This window comes from Bemisia tabaci, chromosome 6 (assembly GCF_918797505.1).
Source record: "Bemisia tabaci chromosome 6, PGI_BMITA_v3".
NCBI lineage: Eukaryota > Metazoa > Arthropoda > Insecta > Hemiptera > Aleyrodidae > Bemisia > Bemisia tabaci.
The window spans coordinates 53,005,962-53,028,758 of NC_092798.1; the positions used below are offsets into that span (position 1 = coordinate 53,005,962).

A 22,797-nucleotide genomic window follows, 5' to 3' on the forward strand; every position below is an offset into this window, starting at 1 on the left:
AAGAACGCCGTACGAACATTTGAGAGTTGCCAAATTTCCTTCGATAAAATGTTTATTATTTTTGAGGATAATTATGACTATTTTTCCTTGAAATTTTCAAACGATCTAGATCAAATTACGAACAAATTTATCTGAGAAATCGGTACACAAATATTCAAAAATTTTCCTGAAAATTAGTGATTTGCCAGGGGAAATTTGGCAACGGCAAAAGGCTCATACGGCGTTTTTCCTTAGCAGGGCAGCAGAGCACAGAGCACCGCGCCCGCATGGCCCAACCACGCGACCTTTGTTTGTTTGAATCTGCCTTCATTCCATCTTTTACGCACTGCTACCGATCTCGCCGGTTCGAGAAAAAAAACGGGGGTCGGGTTGGGGGTCGGCGCGACAATAGCGGGCACGCACAGGCCCGCTCACGCACACAGACGCGAGGCGACACCAACACCCTCCGCAGTTGGCTCATTTATTTGCATACACGACCGATAAATTATTAAAAAGAATCTTGGAGCCAACTCTCATTGATAATTAACCGAGGGTCGCGAGGAAGTGAATCGGAGCGGAAGTCTAGGGGAGGGGGCGCGGAGGTTGGGGGGTATAAAAATGGAGACAGCCCCTCCCCCTCCCCTCGGGAATTGAGTGATGCGCCGTCCACTAATGGTGCCGTCCTAGGGAGGAACGTCCTATGAGCTTTCGGATGATGCCAAATCTCCCGCGCTACAGGAGAAATCGAACTTTAGAATTTAAGTTTTCGTCGAGATTTGACTTGTTTAATTTGAGTGAACTGATCGATTTCAGGACAGTCGTGCGCGTGTTGCAAACCGAAACCCAGAGGTGTGAATAAGCATAGTGTAATTTGACTTCGTTCCAGTAAAAAAAGCGGTGAATTTTTGATAGTATCGCTGGAGTAAGTCAGTACGCATTCGCGGCAGTGCGTATGTGGTGGGCTTTTTTCACCTGGGACCTTGGATTCGTTTGTATGTAGTTTTCAATCTAGATCAGAGGCGAGCTCTGCTGGAAACGGCACATACGGTTAAGTTACCTACAGATGAAAATTTTCAATTTTCTGGAAAAATAAGAGTGCTTGCTTTGAGCATGCAGAAACAAGGTGGAAGAATAGTAGACCCACAGTATTGTGCGAGAAAATCAGAGGCCGAAAGAAACTACCAAATTTGTCACGTGTTGTCAAAAATTTGAATTCTAATGAATTTAAGAGCAAAGTTTACCATTAACACTCTCGATGTTTCTCTAATTAAATAGTTGTGGAGTTTTTCAGCCTTGATGTGTCCGCGCAGGAGCCATTGTGAGGCCCAGCACTTTCTACCACCTTGTTATTTAAAACTCGGGTCACATTTCACGTGTTTTTCCCCCTTATTTAGGCAGACATATTCCTCGATCTAAAAAAATTTTCATGGAATCAAGGATAAATATGCTATGATCAAAAATTGTATTCCTTGCGTAAAGTTGTGTGTGTTTAGTACATTCCTGTCATATTATTGGTTAGATATTAGTGACGTAAGAGCATGTTCCTGCTTAACGTGAAGAGAGAAAATATTCTTGGCTGCGCGAAGTCTAGAATATATGCCAGAATTCTGGCCAGTTGTGTTCGTTGTTTTTCTCATTGCAAGCATACGCATAAACCCCAAATCAGAGTTAAGAGCGTCATTTAGATTTGTGGATTGCTTTCAAGAGAAAACCTAGGACATGTGTCGGTGAAATTAGTTCCGATCTGAACTCCGCTCAGCCTTCGAACTCTTCTCATACGGGCATTTTTTGGGCTCGGGGCTGCTCCTTCAGTGTTTAGGACTTATTAAAACATTTAAGATAAATGTCAGGATCTATTTTTTTTTCCATAGCACTTCTCCGGATTGCATTATCAGTCGGAGTCTGCGTACACATTTGGGTAAGGGTAGGAGTTAATTTCCCGCTTGAAAATTTCACGCGAAAGAAATAATCCACGACAGCGGGAGGTCTGGTGAAATCAACGTCTTAAACAAATACGATTTAGTGAGTGTTCATAAATATCATTGTTTTATAGATTGCGCAAAAACACGAAAATGACTTAAGTTGTCAATATTTACTCGAATCGTCCGCGGTGCGGGATCTGTGTCCTACAAAGTTTGTGAACGTCCGTTTTCGGTCTTGATTTCCAAACGGCCCTAAGTGTGAATCGTTTCCTTTGTAGTTCGAAGAATGAAAAAGGAACACACGTTTCGTATATCAGATGTTTGTTTTGAGCGGCTGCATTGGTATACGAAACTGTTCTAACAATGGCAAGAGGATTCTAAAATCTAGAAAATTCACAGCGCGGTTTCGTTCAGAGCTTTTGGCAACGCTCCGAACATTGGAGTGGCGAGCCGGTTTTTCGTAGCTTGGCCAGTATGTGTGGTTGGGGGGAATCTTTGTCGCAATGGCAAGCCCCGTCGTGAGCTTGGGGGGCGGTCGGGGTGGTGAGGGATGGGTGGGAAGAGCTCAGCTGGGGGCGATCGGGGGGTGGAGGGATGGGGAGGCTCGCTGGAGCCGGAGTCAAGTGATTTTGTGACTAGGCGGCGTAGAGGTGAGGATGTTCCGTAGAAAGAGACGAGGGCGAACGGCGGGCGTAAAAACCGAGAAAATGCACCGGTCCGACGGGCATGTATGCACTTTGATCTTGCACCTACGTCAGGGAGGATAACCGCATGAGTTACCTACGCTTTTCCTGAGTTGGGTGGGTATGGCTGTTGTTGAGGCAATGTGGAGTATGGGAGGAGGGGACGGCTACGGCCGGCGCCCGTCCGGGCCTTAGTCCCTGCCGTCAAATATCCGCCTTTATTTTGAAGAGGAGGGTGGTGGGAGGTGTCACGGCGGGTGGTTCGTGGTACCGATATGAAAAACTGATATTGCCCGTCGTAGTTATACTCATAATCTCAATAGACTTCCTTGTCGTTTCCCGAGCATTTTGGACAAATCTAAACAGTAAAATCAGCGTAACTACATCAGAAATTGCCTAATTTTCTTACATGTTTTACTTTTCAACAAAGCTGGACTATACATTTGATAACTAAAATTACTTGCCCATGAAAAAAAAAACTCATCTGCAGCGAGAAACTAATGATACGTTGCCTCTAAACTGGCCCAGGCTTTGTAGTTCCAAATCGTAAAATGCAGTTCAACTAAGCAACATATTTTGTGTGAAATTGAGGGTGTGTGGTGCGTCATAACAAGATGGTCTTAAAATTTCCAAGGTTACACTCATAATCATTGGGCCGTTTTGTTAAAACGACAGAATCCGCCAACAGTCATTCTGAAAAAGAAATTGAAAAAGTATCAAAACTTGCGTAATCGACCTGTGCAAAACATTAAAGAATGAACTGAGTACTTTAAAAAATGAATCTATGAATTACTATGGAAGAAACCTTTTTCAAAAATTCAGAGAAGATCACAACTCCTCCTTGAGAAAATGACAATTTTCTCTGAAGTACAATAGGTGCAAATTTTCATCGATTATTCCTCGTTTTTTTTGCCTTTTATGGGAGTTCTGGATTGATTCTTTCAATAATTAATATAATTTGTCTCAAAAGTAAAGTCTCAAAGAAAGTAACTTAAAGTTGTTACGTGTGAGAGATAGACGCTGGTGATGTCTGAAAGTGCTTGGCATCAAAACCAATTCTATTGAGTTTTCGCGTTAAACATAGAAGAATTTGCCAGACAAACAACATAAGAGCTCGATTACATTTCATGTATATTTGAAAAGGGACATACTTGTGACACATCAAAACGGCGAAAAATCGAAACCTAAAAATTCGCAATTTTGCAGAAATGTCTTTTTTAAAAATGAGTTTTACAGGATTTTATTTTGCAGCTACGAGTCGCTTGTCATCAATGGCGTGGCGTGCTTTGCGATATATCGATTGGTCAGCCATTTAAACCTATGGAAAAGTATCGATAAACAGGGTGTTCGCGGCGAACACCTTAATAATCGATCATTTACCACAGCTTCAAATGGGGAGCTATCGATGGATAGCAAAGCCCGCCATTGTATTGGATCAGCATACATTCGAAAGTTCACAAATCGCAAGAAAATTGGGGTTTCACGAGGAAACGGAACTATTGGTGAAAATGAGAAATATAAGCATAGAAAGCATGAAAACCCTTATATCCAGTGCATGAATTCTGCGATAGGTAGCTGTTACAACCCCCCCCCCCCCCCCGGCCAAGCGCGCGTCACCGTCACCATGACACAGTGCAGAGAGTGGATGTGAACTCTTCTTTTTTACACACAATAATGCACTTTGCAGCTCGGCTTGCATAGCCGGCTCTAGCTCTAAGTTTCCCCTCCCACTTGGACCTCATGTTTTTCTTCTTCACTTCTCACGTTGCACTTTAATCGCTAGCCGAGCCACGTCATTGTTCTCCTCTCTCTCTGCCGCTCGCGGTTTTCGATGGCTCCCTCTCTTTCTGGCAGACCCCACCCACTTTCGAAGCTCCCACCTTAGTAATGGCTTCGCAGCGACCCTTGTTCCCGGTGCAACTTTCGCGCTGCATCGATGGAAAATCAAAAGCTCAGCTTGCGCCATCATCCCATCCCTCAACATGTTATTCCACGTCCTTTCGCTGTCAAAGCTGCGTGTTCGTAAGAGGATTTCAGCAGTTTCGTTATTTCTAAAGTATTCCGAAAAGTAGAGAACCGGCCTATAGTTTCTGGCCCCGATCTCTTTAAAAATATCACATTCATAATGTATCTGAAAATTAAATATTCACCGGAGTGATGATTTTAGGTTTTAGTTTGCCCTCAAATGCAACTAAAATTTATAATTGAAAGTTTAAGGGATGATTACTAAAATTATAAGAATTGTGACAAACTGTGATAGGGTGAATCGACTTTAAGTGATTTTCATCACTTTAATGAAAATACGTCATGTTATTATTTTCGATGCAATGATATCCTTGAAACTCCACTTTCAAATTATTAAACTTGTAAAAAAAACACAGGAAAAGAGCTTGCTATAGAAGCGTCTTGAACAGACGCAGAACCTTTTTTAAATTGTAACAACACACAAATGCAACGAATGAAAAGAGTCAATTAAAACTGAAGTAGTTGCACCGAACTCCATAACCCTCACTATCAGTGTTGAGAAAGCTTAAAGTTTCATGTAAACCTTTTAACCCTTATAACCAGCTGCAATTTTTGAAATCACTTTAGAATTTTAATAGGTAATAAAGTACCTGATGAAATTATTACATTTCAGATGTAAGTATAAGTCGTAGAAGCTTCTTTATTAACCTCTCAAAACTATATTGTCAATTTGCAGACGGTTTAAGAATCCATTCCACTCTTTCTAAATCAAAAAAGTGATATTCCTTGATATTAACTTTATCTTAAACTTTTAGCACATTCTCAGGATTTATTATGGCGAATGTGTTGGTCCTGTGGGTGGTTAATTGTACTTTTCTTTACCTAAATTTGTTGTTTGATTCATCAAAGCTTATGTTGCTGACAAAAGCAACAAATAGGACCATTTTTTGACATTAATTTATTATTTCTAAACAAAACCCTATGCACGAGTATGATATACCGTCGGAAAGTTTGTAGTAATCGTAGAACTCAAATCGTCGCCCCCCTGAAATAAGGTCGTAACTACACTCTGTAATGAACCCTTTCTTCAACGCTTTTCCGGGCTCATCTCAATGTGCAGTTACACCCTTATGTCCTCCAAGCGACGAAATTTCAGATAAATATTGAGGTATTTGAGTTTCTGAAGAGTGCCAGAGCTCCCCCACAGAATGGGGGAAAAATAAAATGAAATATGTTTTAATTTCGAGGCAGTTTATCTGTATAATAAACCTCCATCCGAGAGAGTTTCTGAAATGTTTTTGCGAGCTTTGTATTCTAAATAAGTCAATTACAAGGGGTATTCAATTCAATATTTTACCCTGAAAATGATATAAGAAATCAGGAAAATCTATAGGAACTGGTTTTTCAGAAATACAGATTTCATTACCGTACCCAAGTCAGCTTTCTTTCCCCCAATATTTTTCTGCTATGATTTCACATACATGACCGGATCTGTGGAAAAGGACCTTATTTTCGGTGAGAAAATTTTTCTCAGTTTTTTTAAACCAAGTATCTCTTCAACCTATGAATTTTTGTTTTGGATCTTCAGGACTATAATCTCCTTTAATTTTTGAGATTATACAGTCAAACTCGCGTCAAAATTTTCGGATTTTCTTCCTTCAGCCAAATGCAAAAAGTCAAGGAAAATTCTCTCACTAAAGATAAGGTCTTTTTCCACAAATCCGATCCTGTATCTAGAAATCTGCGAGGCCAATCCCTATATTTTCAGTGACAGATTCAGATGAGCGTACTGTCATGAAATTTTCGATTTATAACCCAAGATTCTCACCTCCACGAAGTGGAACACATAACGACGATGAACCTTCCAAACCACATGTCTCGATTGCGGTGTTTAAAAATCTCCGCTCCCATTTTATTTTTTTAGAAGAAAACTAATCAATATTATTCCTTGAAGTTTTCACAGAGTTCTCTTCGTACAGAGAGGAAAAATCACGAAAGTCTTCAAGAATTGATGTCGATTAATTTTCCATTTACAAAATAAGGTATGACAGGAAGTTTGCAACGTGGCGAGCCGAGGTACGTGGTCTGGTAGTTTCGCCATAGTATAAATGGACTGCATTTTGCAATTTTGAACTATGAATCCTGGATCATCTGGAAAAACACTTATGTACATAGGGAAACTAATGGGACATACTTTGTATTTAAACCGAGCTAGAATTTATAGTTCTATACTGCAAAATACAGTCCAAAATAGACTACGCCGACTGCAGAGGCGAAAGCTCCATAAGAACCAATGTTAACATTTTTTTTTCCCGGGGTCGGTCAATCTTCAAACTTATTGAAACCTGATTTGAGGTTAACCCTCAATTATAAAATTGGAAAGAAACGTACAATTTTAAGCAAATATACAGTACTTCTTCGGAATAACAATAAACAAGAACAAAAAATCTCTTTTAATTCCCAAAAACGTCTGTATCCGTTATCATTCGGGCTCTCCAGAACGTCGATAAGCCGCAGACGTCAACTTATTGACTAGTAGTTGATCGAGTTTCGCTTCGATGGCATAAAAATGGCGGTGGCTTTCGCTTCTGTTGACGTAGTCTATTCATTCTATGGTTCCGCCGTCGATAAGCTAAGAATTGGGCGCAATAGGAACTGGGGAGACCTCCCGGTGGATTGTGTTCGTCAACTAGGTGTTTCCGGTGTCTCGGTTGAAGTTTGGACTGGGAAAATCGATGTCTGGAAAGGACAGGAGCTCATCTTAGCGAGTCATGACAGCTACTCCTTTTCCATTAGTCGTCATGACAGAGATAACTGACAGCTACTCCATCGGCGGCGGCGGCGGCGGATCCGTGTTCGCACACGTCCTTGTCGGAGCTGTTGGCTGTTCACTGTTGAGTCGTCAGATTTTCACATGCTAGACTCACTTCCGATTTCCAGGAGACACCGCGCCGCGCCGCCGCTTCTTCTCTGCTACCCCGCCTTCTCAACAACAAATTGTAGAATTTCCCGCAACAACGGCAAGCCTTGTCGCAAGGCTTCCACCTTCCGGTGGATGGAAGTGTGTTCATGATACTTTTTACGAATGTATATAGTTTGTTCGCTTGTTGTATGATTTTACCCGATCTTTCTTCTCCTTGCGTTATGAATTCTAAAGCTACGGCATGTAACTCATAACTTGCTTGTAAATAAAGTGGATGCGAGGTAGATTGGAAGAGAATTATGTGGGTCATCCGAGTCCTAGCACGGTGGTGATTTTTGTAGGTTGGTTTCCTTAGGTTTCGTCCATTTAAACATAGATAAATACAGGGTGATGCAGACCACTCGTGCACTATCTAAACAGCTCTTTCATAACGCAATTTTATTTTGACTCTGAGTTTTTGGCGGGAGAAAACATACGACCAGTGGAACTCGAAAACATTTTTAACTCAATTTTTCCAGAATATGGGTTGGTTTTTTCCTGATAAATTCAGTCCAATTTTTTCCCCAATTGAAATCTGTGACTATGGCACTTGGTGCAGAATATGCAGCTGCAGAGTGACATATAGTGGGCGTAAGGCGCCAGTCCGGGGGCCGCGAACCCCGTTGGGGGGGGGGGGGGTTGACGTGTGCGAGGCGCGCTACGCACCTCGTGGCGGCGCGGATCGGGAGTCAGGAGCGGGATCTGGAGACGGAGACGGGTGTCCGGGACGACTGCGGCTGCGGCTGCGGCTGTGGTTGTGGTTGTGTGGCACATTTATTCCTTTATTTATCTACTTTATTTACGGGTACATGCGCCGAGACGCGGGCCCACCAATGTAGAGTTGCTCCATGTAAATCCCCATCTCGCTCCCGCGGCCGGCAAGCGCCTCATTCATTCTTGCGCCCGGCCTGAGGAGCACCAACCACGCCAGCGTGGAAGTTGGGAACTTTGGATCCGCCATGTTGTCGCATTTATACACAAAAACTAATGTCAAGTCATTCCTCTTTCGAGGCACGCTTCAAATTTATTTGGTCTCTAAAACAACGTGAGAAATGCATCCGATCCAATCTTTAGTTGAACACAAACATAACCACGGGTATTATTTGGATAGGTATAAACGGAATCGGCCTACCTGCAAACTACGTTTCCTTGTTTCCCTCGGGATATTATATTTTTTAACAGAAAACTAAACTTTGAGGGGGGGGGGTCAAGGAAGCAGTTTATTAGAGACATTACAAGTATAGGGTATACATGGATATCTAGAAAGATATCACTAAGCTATCTTCATAGCTTGTGGGTTAAGTATAAGTTTAAAAAAAACTAAAACTAAAGCAATCAGGAATTTACTTCACGAGACACGCCGGAATTACCAGATAGTGCGTCATCGGCTGGAAGAAACTAAACTACTTAGAGCCTTCAGACTGTTATTGAATATACTCTGGATCATGAGGAATTAACTGACAATTTTTCAGTGCTACATTATACATATTCTTTTGCTCAACGAATAAAACCGCAGAGAAAACCAGACTGCGTCTCTTACAGTTGGACTGCATTTTGCAGTACGGAACTGCAAATTCTGGCTCACACGTAAAAACACCTATCCGCATAGAAAAACCAATGGCACATATGTTGTTTCGATTATGAGCCAGAAAATATAGTTCCCAATTGCAAAATGCAGTCCGGTTATCCTTTGTACTTGATTCGTCTTCAGTTCTTGGTGTGGTCGAACAAAAGTGCGATACAGTGCATCGATTACCTAACACTAAGTCAAAATTCTCGGCAGATTTTGAATTTTTCGACAGGAAAGGACGATTAGCCCTCGCGCATGAGTCTAAAAAATCATTCTCAACCAAAAGAAAAATTCGCAAAATTTAGAAAAATAAAAGCCGGACTCTTTTTGGGGGGAAATACGTGGCAATTGATACATTGGTGGATTACTGTATTGAATACAACGTTTTTCCCAACGAGAATCTTGCTTCCATCTCTTCAATTTTGCAATTTTTTTAAAATGATTTTTCAGGTTCCTGCGCAGGGGCTGTCGTCCTTTTTTTGTCAAGAAAAGCCAAAATCTGTTGACACTATTATCGCTTTTTGTTAACAGAGCATTAAAAACTGTTCGCTTGACACAAAGCCATTAAACAACAGAAAAAAAAGGGAAAAAACTGTTCTAGCGCCATTTTGGTTCAAAAACGCTTGAAAATGTCAAGTGAAGCCAGAGTTATGACCGTCTGAAAAGTTCACTTCAAGAAATGGAGCCGCAATAAAATCAAATAAGAATCATAATTGGGCACGTTCAGGACATGAAATTGTCAGGTTCCAATGCAACTGTGTGGGCGAATTTATTCCGCTCTTTCTTGTTTACTCCAGGGAAACTCTATCTTAGTTTCAAAATTAATTTTTTCGAACCTTCGATGAACTGAAAATTTTGCCGCAAAAGAGTGAGATCCCTTGTCTCTTGGACAGCCAAAAATATATGTTTGACAGAATACTTAGGAATTAAGAAAATATTCAGTCAGTTTTCAGACTAATAAAGATTTTTGATAATATTATGAGTGAATTGTGCTTTAGAAGATGAATGAGATTGTTTTATATTCTAAAAGATGACATCTGGCTGCTTGGATACATACATAAAGCCGCTTTCATAGCGCAGCCTCGCGCCCTGCGACCCCCAATCGCCATTGCCTCCTATCCTCCCAGAAATCATCAGGCAATTGATGACGATGACGTTGTAAATTTTTCTTTTAGTCCTTTTAGAGATTCTCTGGTCCCAGAGAACCTCATTTGGCATCGCGACAGCCTTCCTGCCTTGCACATTCCGATCTTTAGTGGCCCGACCCAAAGTTCCGTCCTTAGTTAACGAAACTCCTACATATTTCTACTCTTCACATTCCTGATATGATAAAAACATGTATATTTAAAAGATATTTTGCGAAGAAAATACACTATTGCATTCTCTCATGATGCCGAAACCAGACTTGAGAACTAGTTTTAATTTATTTTCACACCTACATGCATGCGTGCCCGATATGGTGATAACTGAAAAAACAGGGTTTATGCCCTAATCAAAGGAGGCAGAGGAAGAAAAAGAAGGAGGAGAAGAAGGTGAAGGAGGAGGAGAAAAGAAGAAGAAGGAGGAGGAGGAGGAGGAGGAGGAGGAGGAGGAGGAGGAGGAGGAGGAGGAGGAGGAGGGAAAGAAGAAGTTGTATGATCCGAAAAGTGAACAGCACAACAAAGCTTGAACGTCGTTTCTACAAATGACTCAATTGTCAAAATAAAAATGTATTAATAAATACTTCCTTCTACTTCTTTATTTCTCCTTTTTTTTGGATGCCCGTTACGACGATAGCTTGACAAACAGGGCTTATGCCGTGGTCAAAAGAAGAAGAAAATAAAAAAGCTGCACGATTTGAGTAGCGAACGGCATCACAAGCATGAACGTTATGAACGTCATTTCTACAAACAAATGATTCAATTTTCAAAATGAAAATTGATTAGCATCGGCTTTTATTTCTTAATCTTTTCTTATTTATTTATTATTTGTTGATTTTTTTTCTTGATTGGAGAGCGATCTGGCTCCGCGGGTGCGTCGGTCGGATGGGTATTTAGAATGGGGCCCCGGCCCGCCATGGTCGGTCCACGCGGGAGGTCCGCGGGCTCGGGCGCAGTGGATTTCTCGGCGGTGGGCCCCCCGGGCCCCGGGGGGCGGGGTGGGGGGTCGGAGGGGGCCCCGGCCGACGCCGTGATTGGTTCGCCGGCGACGCCCCGGCCGTGTCCAGCGTCGCTCCGCTCCATTCGCGTCGTCGCCTCGCCATCGCCATAAAGCCGGGTTTTCCTCCAACTAGCGCGAGGGCGCGCGCAACGGCGACGGCGGTTTTGGGCGCGGCGCTGCACTGCTAGACATGAAATCAAATGCTTCCGGTTCCCTCCGAAATGACAGCGCGCGATGAGCGCCAAGCGTCACCGAGCCAACGCTTGCGCCCAAAGACGCAGCACCGGTCCGGGACCGGTGCTGCGTCCTCTGGCGCGGCGCAAGGAGCCGCGGTCCGACGGGATGAAACCTCGTTCGATGTCCTGTCTGGAAACCTTGTTGGATGTCCTGTCTGGACGCCAAGTGCGAATCACAGATGATCACATTCCAGTGTTCTATTGTTTTTGCTGAAGAGCAGACGTGAATTTTTATTTTGATTGATTGTTTGCACTATGACTTCAACCGAAGTTACCTTCACGCCTGTAGAGGATGAGGTGTTTCTTAATGAAATTGGAAAGCACCCATTACTTTTCAACCCCAAATGCCCGGAATACAAGAACAACATAAAGAGAGAAAAAGTGTGGGTTCTCATCGCTGCAAAGCTAGGCAAACCTCGTAAGACTGGATATTTCATTCATTAAATTGTTATCTGGATTAATTCAATCTAAAAATCACTGATACGATAGACGCCACACTGATATCGAAAAACACGAAAAACAGTGTGAAAGAGCCGATGCTGTACTCAGCGCACGACGCCTGTGACAGATTCCGAGGAGAACAGAGCCGCGCCATTCGCGCCAAGAACCGCGTTTTTGACGCGATCGCTGTGCGCTGCGCCAGTTGGAGGAAAACCCGGCTTAATTATCACCTCCTTCGCTCGTCGTCGCCGCGTCGCCGCCGCCGCGCCGCGCCGCTAGATGGCGCCTCCGTCCGCCCGCCTCAGTTTCACCTCGAGAAGAGGAAACAGGATATCCTACGCATCACGCACTTCTAGCTCATGTAGCATTGCCGTTATTTCCCTATGCGGTAGAGCAGGGTGCCAGGAAACGTAAGAGAGAAATGAAAGATTGGAAATTTCAATGAAATATTTCATGAAATTTCACGAGGCTGTGAAGTATTTCATGTTTTTCAGGGGCTAGAGTATGCAACCCGCGCTCAAACACACAAAAACAGAAGATAGTCACAATTTTTACTTTTTGCGGAACATGAAAAAGAACCGGTACTTTTCAATATGTTTCATAAATTATTAAATTTCATGAAATATTTCACGTGAAATTTCAATATTTTATTTTTCATGACATTTTGCCACTCTGCGCTAGAGAACCACTGCTTCTCGTGAAAAATTATTATATGTTACACATTCATTATCCGTGTCCACGCAAAACAAAAACAAAAACATACCGCTGGGGATATGCAGGTTAATTCCTATGGAATTTTCTGTGCTGAGTCCTGGAATGCCCTCATATTTTTCTATACTCACCAAATTGCCGAAACATCGAGATCTTCCTCAAACAGGAGGCTTTTCAAAGGGACATATAATTTGCCAGAAAATCGGTGTGAAACAAACCGACGACATTATCCAATTCCTTGAGAATGGGATTTAAAAATCTTTTTTGCATCCGTTTACTTGGAACTACTGACTCCGAAAAATACCCGGTTTGAAGTATCACGCACACATTTCCTCGGAAATTCCCATTTTTGAGGAGAAAATCTCGATTTACGAAAAATTTGTGGGTACGGCCGGAGGAAAAACTGATCATTTTCTGACTCTGTGCTAAAAATTACACGAGAATTGGCTAACAAATACTCTGTATTTCTTAAAGACAGACCTACTTTCAATTATAGAGGCTTAAGACCTAAAGAAGAGAGGAGATACCGTTGTTAGTATCGTTGAATAGAGTTTGACTTAATTCCTTCCTCGGATGCTGCATGAGGAATTTTTTCTGGCCTCCTCCAGAATTAAAGGCGAAAAATTAATGTGCGTAACCTCCAAATCCTTAATGTATCATCAAGGTTTCCCTGAGTTTCCCGCATAAAAACGGAAACTTACTGAGTTGTGATGAAATTAGCATGCGCCTTCAACAGTCTCAGTCAGAAGTAGCTGAGAGCTCAGAGCTGAAGTAGGGAACGGAGGAAAGGAGAAAGAAATACGCTTACATTTGGTACACGGAGAAAAAAACACGGTTATTTGACGGTTACCGGTACACGGACTATATGTCCACTTTTTTTACGTCAACAGACTGTTTTTGGTAAATACTTGGCTTCATTTCTATCCTTGAAATTTCCGATTTAAAATATGTCTTAAATGTACCTTCTTTTTTTTAATGAAATTTATTACTTTATTTTATAAACATTTACATTTTTAAAACGTCGTAAATATTTCTAAAACCTTTTCCAAGCAATGGCATCGATATGAATCTCAATGAGCCGTAGTTGTGATGAAAGAAACTATACAAAAATTAATAAAAGAGGAAAAAACTAAGAAGCACGCAATTTTTTGTTTTTAACTTATTTGTACATTGACCTCCTTGAGCCAAATACGTCCAATTTTGAGCGTTTGGTTGCGCTTGCACCACGCTGCAGCACAGTAAAAGCCCAAAACATAAAAGAATAAATTTGAATGCTTTGGGAATCATTAAATTTGACACGGAACCACTAATATATTTACATAAAACACATTATATTTTCCAGTGGTACATATTTCTTTTTCATCAGTTTAAAAGGGAACGATCAATGCAGAGAGTGCAAACATTTCAAAATCATTAGTCGAAAAACGCTGACTCCGCGAGTTTAAATATTGGAGCCTAACACAGAGCAGAGCGGCGTGTTAGCAGCGCAGAACGCGCACTGGCGCCTACAAACCTAACGGGATACTTCACGCATTGCGCAACGCGTGAAGTATCCCGTTAGGTTTGTAAGCGCCTATGCGCGTGTCACGCTGGTTGCCGGCCGCGCCGCAACGCTTTAAGCAACTATTTCGCGTCAGAGGCGTTGCACAGTATCCTACAAGATTGAGGGCGGACGAAATAACTAGTTAAAGAGGACTTTCAATTTTGACTGCATCTGTCACTGAAAAAAGTTTAATTTGGCATTGGAGCATTTCCTAGGCTCCCGCTTTGGTTTTCATCTTACCATATTCGTACAGTGTACACATGAACATATGTTTTTATCTGCTCTTAGAGTCTGTTCTCTTTCATGACTTGATTCATGAATGAAATGTTTTTCAAACTGAAGGTAGTAGTATGCATTTATTTTTGAGGTGGTTCCTGTCATTTAAATGAGAAGAAAAAAATGTGGACATACCATGTCCACAATTTGGACAGTTTTGGACTTATTCATGGTTGGACATAAAATCATGTGGACTCAATATAGACCGGACTTAAAGTTTAGTGGACATAAATAGCGGTGGACATGTATTTAATGGACGAAAGGTAGGTGGACATAAAGTCCTGGAAGCCGGTTACCATGGTAATAATGGCACACGGGATTCTACGGTAGTGGAACCGTGGATTTTGGTAATATTATTGATGAGCACAGTAGCATAACCATGCTCATAATAGTATGTCTGTGCCCACAGTAATATTACGGTGAACACGGTCATATCACCGTGCTCATCGTTCCAAGAACTAAAATCCACGGTTCTACTTAATGAGGATAGGTGTTTTGGGTATATTTCGGAGTAGTCATTATTGGATTATGAATTACATATTTTATTGAAAGAAAACAGAGAACGTGGTCCGACGAGGAGATGTATTGGCGAACTAGCTAACAAGGGGAAGGGGCTGCTATACGCAGGTGCTTATCAACATTGAAATAGGACTCGCAGTATGAGTCGCCATAAAGCGACGTTGTCAAGATTATGATTAATTCCAGGGTTCAACACTCCCCCTTAATCTTGACATTTCTCTAATAAAAACGCTTATTATAGTATGGGGGATACATCAAAACCTATGTGTCCTTCTTACGGAAGAACTCTACTCCTCATCGTTACAAAAAGAAACTTAATATTATTACAAGTAAATAAATTTTTAATAGTGTTATGTAAACATAGAAAAGAAAACATAGAATTATGTTAAGATTTCAGAGAGTATTTGAAAAAGACACTGAAAAAAAAGGAAATAATGAAAAGCATAGTAAATAGAATTATTTCAGAAATTATTTCACAACCCTATCTCTGAGAGATATGAATTTTAGTTTCGGGAGGGGTTTGGTGAGCATATCGGCAAGTTGTTCGCTCGATGGACAGTATTGAATTTTGAAAAAACCCTCCGAAAATTTTTCATGCACGTAATGGTAACGCACATCTATGTGCTTGGATCGTCTATTGAATTGACCCTTTTTTACAACTCTTATAGTCCCTTGGTTATCTTCTTTCAAGATACATCGAACTTGTTTGTCCGTTAATTCTTCTATGAAGGATTTTAAAAACAATAGATTTTTCAAAGTATCCGCCAACGCAATATACTCACTCTCTGTGGTTGACGTGGCAACTATTGGTTGCCTTCGGGATGCCCAGCTGACTGGGTTGTCGTTCAAAAGTACCATATATCCCGAGGTGCTTCGCCGGGTGATTAAATCATCAGCGTAGCTGGCGTCGCAGAATGCTGATAAAGTTAACTCAGATTCGGTTGACCGTTCAAACATGACACCATCCCCAGTAGTGCCCCTTAAGTATCTCAGTATTCGTTTTATGATATCAATATCATTTTTCTCAGGCTTCTCCATGTGACGACTTGCGTAGCTGACAGCAAAAGAAATGTCAGGGCGCGTCTTGTTACTGAGATAAAGCAAACTTCCAACGGCTTGCCTGTATGGGAAATCGTCGGCGGAGTTTCCGGTTCTCTCTATCATCTGACCGGGCTCCATCGGCGTTGAAACAGGTTTACAGTCACTCATGTTAAAGGAATTTATGATTGAGTTCGCATACGCTTCCTGTGACAATTTTAATGTATCGCCCTTGGCCTCGATTTTTATGTTTAAGTAACACGTAGGGTTCTCCTCCAATGTAAGCTTAAATTCTCTCTGCATGGCTTTTACTAAATGATTTTTCTCATCAACATTTTTATACACAACCAGACCATCGTCAACATGAATGGCGAGCCAAAGTGTACCCTTAGTATTTCTGAAAACACACCTATCAGATTTAAGCTGTTTTAATCCACATTTCGCAAGAAAGTCAGTCAATCTTTTAAACCATTGTAAAGGCGACTGTTTGAGCCCATAAAGTGCTTTCAGAAGTTTGAAAATTTTATTCTTACACTTAGTATAACCTTCGGGTATTTTCATGAAAACATTCTCCTCTAAATTTCCATACAAGAAAGCACATTTTACATCAAATTTCAGTATTTTATAATTGTATTGGAGAGCTAAAGCAAACATAATTTTTATTGAACTTTCGTTCGTTACGGGACTAAAAATTTCTTCATAGTCGAAGTCGTCTTCTTTTTGCTCATTTCCCCGAACGCATAAACGAGCTTTGTATTGACCATTATCTTTAATTCTAAATACCCATCTATTAGACAGTACTTTTGCCCCTTTTGCTTCTTTTTCGTCCACTAATTTGTAGACTTCGTTTTCTGCCAACGAATTTATTTCGTCTTCGATAGCAGTTTTCCATTTGCGACCATCTGGTCCAGTTACTGCGTCGGAAAATGTCAAAAGGATACAACTACTCGGTACTGGATCTCCATAGAATTGAGTTTGTTTTGTAACTCGTCCAGCACGTGTTGCGACTTCGTTTTGTTCCTTTTGAAGATTTTCTTCCTCTGTCTCATTTTGAATGTTTTGAAGAGGCTCTCCCTCCGTCTCGTTTGCATTATTTTGATGAATCTCTTCCTCTGTCTCATCTTGATGCATTTCCACCTCATTCTCACTGAGATTCTCGTCTGATTTTTCTGATTCACTCTCCTCTCTTTTAAACAGATCCTCAAATGGATCACACACATTTTCTGCATCCAAAAGTTTATTGTTACTTGGTTTTATAAATGCAACGTCTCTTGATACTATTATTTTTTCGTCTTTTGCGTCCCAAAGTCTATATGCATTACTTGCGTAACCAACTAGAGTATACTTTTGACACCTTTCGTCGAGCTTTTTCAAATGTTTTAAATTTTTGGCGTAAGCCATAGAACCAAATATTTGCAGATACTTAAGATTTGGAGTTTTATCATACCATTTTTCATATGGTGTACAATTTAACCAAGACTTAGGGCTACGGTTTAGAAGGTGTGTTGCAGTGTAAACTGCCTCACCCCATAATTTCTTATCAACATTCCCTTCAAAAATGAGTGCTCTAGCACGTTCCAGGAGCACTCTGTTGGTTCTCTCTGCTGTCGAGTTCAATTGGGGAGTTGCCGGGGGACTATAGTCCAAAATTATTCCCTTTTCTCGGCACCAGTCTTTTAAATCTGCACTCATATATTCTCCACCACGGTCACATCTTATTTTACTTACTTTTAGATTAAATTTTGTCTCAGCTTGTGTTACGTAGTCTCTTAAGTTCTCAAAAAGTTCACTCTTGTACGTCAGCAGAGAGACCATCAGAAATCCTGAAAATCCATCAGTAAAAGTTGCAATATAACGTTTATTGTCCCATGTATCAGGCTCAATAGGGCCACACAAGTCTGTATGTATTATTTCTAATTTCCGTTTTGCTCTTTCTCTTTCTTTTCCAAATCGGGTTCGAGTTAGTTTTGCTCGCAAACAAACATCACAATTATCTTCTTTGTCACTCATGCTCAGAATGTCTTTTTCAGTTAAATTAATGCCTTCGGCCATTTTTACCAGTTTTAACATGTTGTTTTTACCCAAATGCCCCATTTTTGCGTGCCAATCTAATGCAGGGCTAGTGAGGAAAGCGTTACCTTTCATATCCTCATCTTTAATCTCACTTGGTTCACAAACCTCTGCATTTGCAATAAAGAGACCTGATTCATCCTGAGTACCTTTAAATACAAACTTTCCATCTTTTTTAATTGTTACTTCATTTTTATCAAAGAATACCTGACCATCCTGCTGGGTTATTACACTTATGGAAATTAGATTTCTAGACGCTTCAGGGATATAATAGACATCACGTAAAATAAATCGATCAAAATGAATCACTCCTATTCCTCTGGCGATCAAAAATTCGCCCTCTTTGGCAACACCAATTTTGTGATCACACTTAACGAATTCAGTGAAATATTCTCTAGAACGACAGATATGTGACGTAGCACCTGAGTCAATGACCCATGTTTTGACGTCACCATCGTACAAATTGTTTGCCATAAGCACAGGTTTACCATTCTTATTTCTCTTATTTTTCTCATCACTTTCATTCTTATCTCTAAAAAAACATTGTGCCTCTAGATGATTAGTCTTCTTACAAATTCCACAAGGAGGATAAGACCCTTTATTTTTGTTATCAGTTTTATCACGCGCACTGCCATTTTTATTTCTACAAAATTTGGCAACATGATTCGGTTTGTTACACAGATTACAGACAATTTTATCCCTACATTCTTTCAAACGGTGCCCTATTCGATTACAATTGTAACATTTCTGCACTTGTGCTCTGAAAGCTAAGCCTTCAGGTTCAGCCTTTTGGCTTTTGTGACGATTTTCCTCAGCCATGAGTCGTGATTTTAAAGTTACCAAAGTTTTACTCTCAGTAGCTGTGGCTTCCCAAGCTGCAGAAAAATAGCTGTAATGACTAGGTAGGGTTGTTATAATTTTAGTTATTAACATTTGCTCAGACACGTTTCCCTTAATAGCATTCAGTCTTGTGTAGAGATTTTCCAGAGTACTCACATGGCTCATGATGGAAGTACCTTTCTGATATTTAGCGTTGAAAAATTCCTCCAGAAGTTGGCATCTTTGTTCGGTGTCATCTCGTTCGTAGAGTTTCAAAAGTACATCCCACATTGCTTTTGCGCTGTCACAGTTCATGAGATGAATCATCACACTTCTCTCCACCGTTTGGACGATCACTTTTTGTGCGAGAGCGTCTCCTTTCTGCCATTCCTTGAGTTGTTTTTGGTCCTTCTTTCCATCTTCTCCATCCGCTGCAGGTTTCACACTTTGTCCCGTCAGTATCTCGTACGCGTTTCCGGCTTTCAAAACAATTGTAACTTGGAATTTCCAAAATTGAAAATTGCTGGTATCTTTCAGTTTTTCAATGTCTCTAAGTTCATCGCGTTTGATGTTATCCATTTTTAATTTTTTTTTTTTTTTTTTTTAGTCTTTCAGGTTTCACAAAGTTCAGAATGATTTTAATTTTTCTTATCTTTCAAAAGTTCAAAGAGTTCCGAATTTTATAAAATTCAAAGTTATTTTAATTTTCCTGAACTTCTGGTTTCACAAAGTTCAGAATTAACTACCGTCACTTCAGTTCTTCACAAATTTTTTTTTTTTAATTTTAATTTTATTTTTCACACATTGGGTTTTAATTTTTAATTTTAATTTTATTTCTCACACATTGGGTTTTAATTTTTTTTAATTTTAGACACAAAGAACGGGGTTTTAGTTTATATTATTCGGTGCACAACATGATGAAAATAGTTTTCAGTTTCTGCCCTTATCCGAGCATCGAGTCACGTTATTCCACAGGAACCACAAAACACATTAATCCACAGGACGACAATACCGCGTCGCGTTCCGCGTAATCCTGGGCCCATAACCTAATGAGGATAGGTGTTTTGGGTATATTTCGGAGTAGTCATTATTGGATTATGAATTACATATTTTATTGAAAGAAAACAGAGAACGTGGTCCGACGAGGAGATGTATTGGCGAACTAGCTAACAAGGGGAAGGGGCTGCTATACGCAGGTGCTTATCAACATTGAAATAGGACTCGCAGTATGAGTCGCCATAAAGCGACGTTGTCAAGATTATGATTAATTCCAGGGTTCAACACTACTCTCGTGGAATCCCGTGAGACATTACTATCGTTGTGACGGTAGAATAACTGAGTTTTTTTTCTCGGTGTAGTATTTCATGAGGAAATTGACACAGACAGTATTAGATGCGTCAAAAATTCAAAAAAATTTCTGGGGTCGACCCCAGCCCCCCTTGTGTCTCCCCGTTCGACTCGATCGATTATCGATAAGTCCCCATTTGAAGCTATGGTAAAGAATCAATTGGTAAGGTGTTCGTTGCGGAAACCCTGTTAATCGATTATTTTCCATGGGTTAAAATGACAGATCAATCGATATATCGCAAAGCACGCCACGCCACTGTGTTCGAGGTGTCTGGATCCGCCTATGATGATCCGCCTAGATGTCTCCGGGTGTAGATTTTTAAATATTTTCCCACCCTCAGAATGGTAAGGAGCAGAATAACTGGACTGCATTTTGCAATTTAGAACTATAATTCTGGCTCTTCTGGAAAACACTTATGTGCATAGGGAAACTAATGGCACATACGTTGTTTTTAAACCGGGTTAGAATTTATAGTTCCAAATTGCAAAATGTAGTGGAACTCTTCATCTGCACGTGACGAACTGCTATATCCGCAAATTTCTGGGCATCTCATTCAGATCCGAATCTGACCTGATAGTAGGAGGTCCTCGCCTTTCTCTCTTTGAGGTATTCTGAGTCTTACATCAGTTTCGACGCGTACCCTCCCCCCCCCCCCCCCCAAGACGGGGGAAATCGTGGATGAGATATTGCTGGATGAGATTGTTGGAATCAATGAATCGTTCCCGAGGCCATGTTATCGGTTAATTGATCGGTTTAAACAAATACGGTTAATGGCTCGGACGGCCTAAACTGGCTCCGCCCATTTCCGCTCCAGCGAGTTTTCAATAAACGTCGAGTAATACTCAGCGACACCTAACGCTCTCCCGCGATCGGCGAGAGGGTAAACTCGTCGCTTGGCTCGGAAAAGGGCGTAACTGCACTCCGAGGTGGGCCCGGGAAAACGCTGAGTTTTACGGGAGACAGGGTTCATGGCGGAATGTAGTCAAGTTCTTATTTGAGGAGTTCGACGAACTGACCCCCGCCGGCGTCGTCGGGCCAATCGCAATGGCTCTGGCAAAATTTTAATTTATAAATGTTCCAGACTGGAGACTGTAGTGGTGCTTTTGACGCTCGTGGAATTTTGCGAGGACCCAGGTAAGCGTGTTTGATATTCGTCGTCGAGCCAAGCGAGGCCCCTGTAGAGAAAATTCTAATTTTCCGTTGCGGCCAAAAACCAATTCGCGTATTCCGATTATCCGATTTTTATAGGCGGGCAGATGAGATGTTGACGGATGATGAGAAATTAAGCACTACAGCACACGTATATATATTTGCATTAGAATTCTATCTAACGTGTCAATCTAATATGTTGAACGTATCGAAATTTTCCAAAAATAACTCGTTTCCTTTTCATTTTCATTTTCGTTTCCCTCAAATTTGCAAAATATTGCTCTCTAACTTTGACATGCTCCAAAGGGTTAATTTTTAGCTGTCCAAGCCAAATTATTAAATTCAACCCTTCCATGCTCTAGTTTATGAGTCTCACTTGATTTTAGTTATATATTTGTTTTAATTTATCTCATCTTAAAAACATCTTTGCTAAATTTCATCATAATTTATCATCAGTCACTATCCGACCACACCATAACCGTAAATAAAGAGGCATCCTAAATAAGTTGCGCACCAAAATCTAATTTGTTACGATTTTTTCTTTTCTTTTCTTATCTTTGTGCAACCATGACAAAAAAGCGAGAAAAGTCGTACCATTATTTAACTAATGTATATTTTTTCAAAGTTGTGCTGGCAAATTAGTTGAGGCCTTCAAAATAAGAACAGAAAAAATTAACGCGACTTTGTATCGCAAGCTATTTGGGTGTAAAAAATTTCCTCGAGGCTCATCACTAATTTCCGCGTCATGATTATTTGAGCAAGGTGTTGAGGGATATGTTAATGGGCGTAAGATCTGCCTCAATGGACATTTTTTGCAAATTGCTCATTCTGACATTCATCAGTCATAACTGAGTGAAGAAAATTCTCTACGCGTCACGCATCAGTCATCAATCATCATGAGACAAAAAAAATATACATATATCTCCAAAATTGCCTCGTGTCTCACCTTTTCACATTTCTTAATAAACAACGCAGAGCGTTTAAAAAATTTTGGAGACCACTCATGCTTTCAGACACACTCCAAAAGTATTTTAATAAGATGAATCGGACTTTGGCTGTAGGAATTATTTTACTTTTTTTCTCTGAAAGAAGTCAATGGTTAAGAATGACTCCCCTCCTTGAAACCTGCGTCCCATGAGAATATTAGGGATGTGAAGTGGATCTGGGCAAAATATACTAAAGAGGAGAACGTTGATATTCCATCTTACAGTTAGAGATAGGGGAGATGAGGATTTCAATTAGCACCATATTAAAATACGATAATAATAGGAATCGTGGTACTAAACATTTTATTAATTATTTACTTACATAGATAATGGATACAACTGAGAGCCTTTTTGGCTCGTCTTACAGTCATTCTCGGAGCAAATACATATAGAAAAGCCAAACTACTTTTAGTAATTTTTAGTAACTTTTTATTTTACACT

The 22,797-nt window shown here is 40.6% G+C and overlaps 1 protein-coding gene across 1 annotated transcript in view; it reads right to left on the reverse strand.

Annotated features, from left to right (window-relative positions):
- Positions 1–3,008: 3,008 nt before the first annotated feature.
- The window catches only part of LOC109041996 (uncharacterized), a 70,947-nt gene continuing 51,158 nt past the window's right edge, over positions 3,009–22,797 (reverse strand). The window contains exon 4 of the mRNA XM_072301972.1: positions 3,009–3,277. Coding sequence (XP_072158073.1) covers positions 3,248–3,277 — 30 coding nt within the window. The 3' untranslated portion in view covers positions 3,009–3,247. The remainder of the gene's footprint in view (positions 3,278–22,797) is intronic.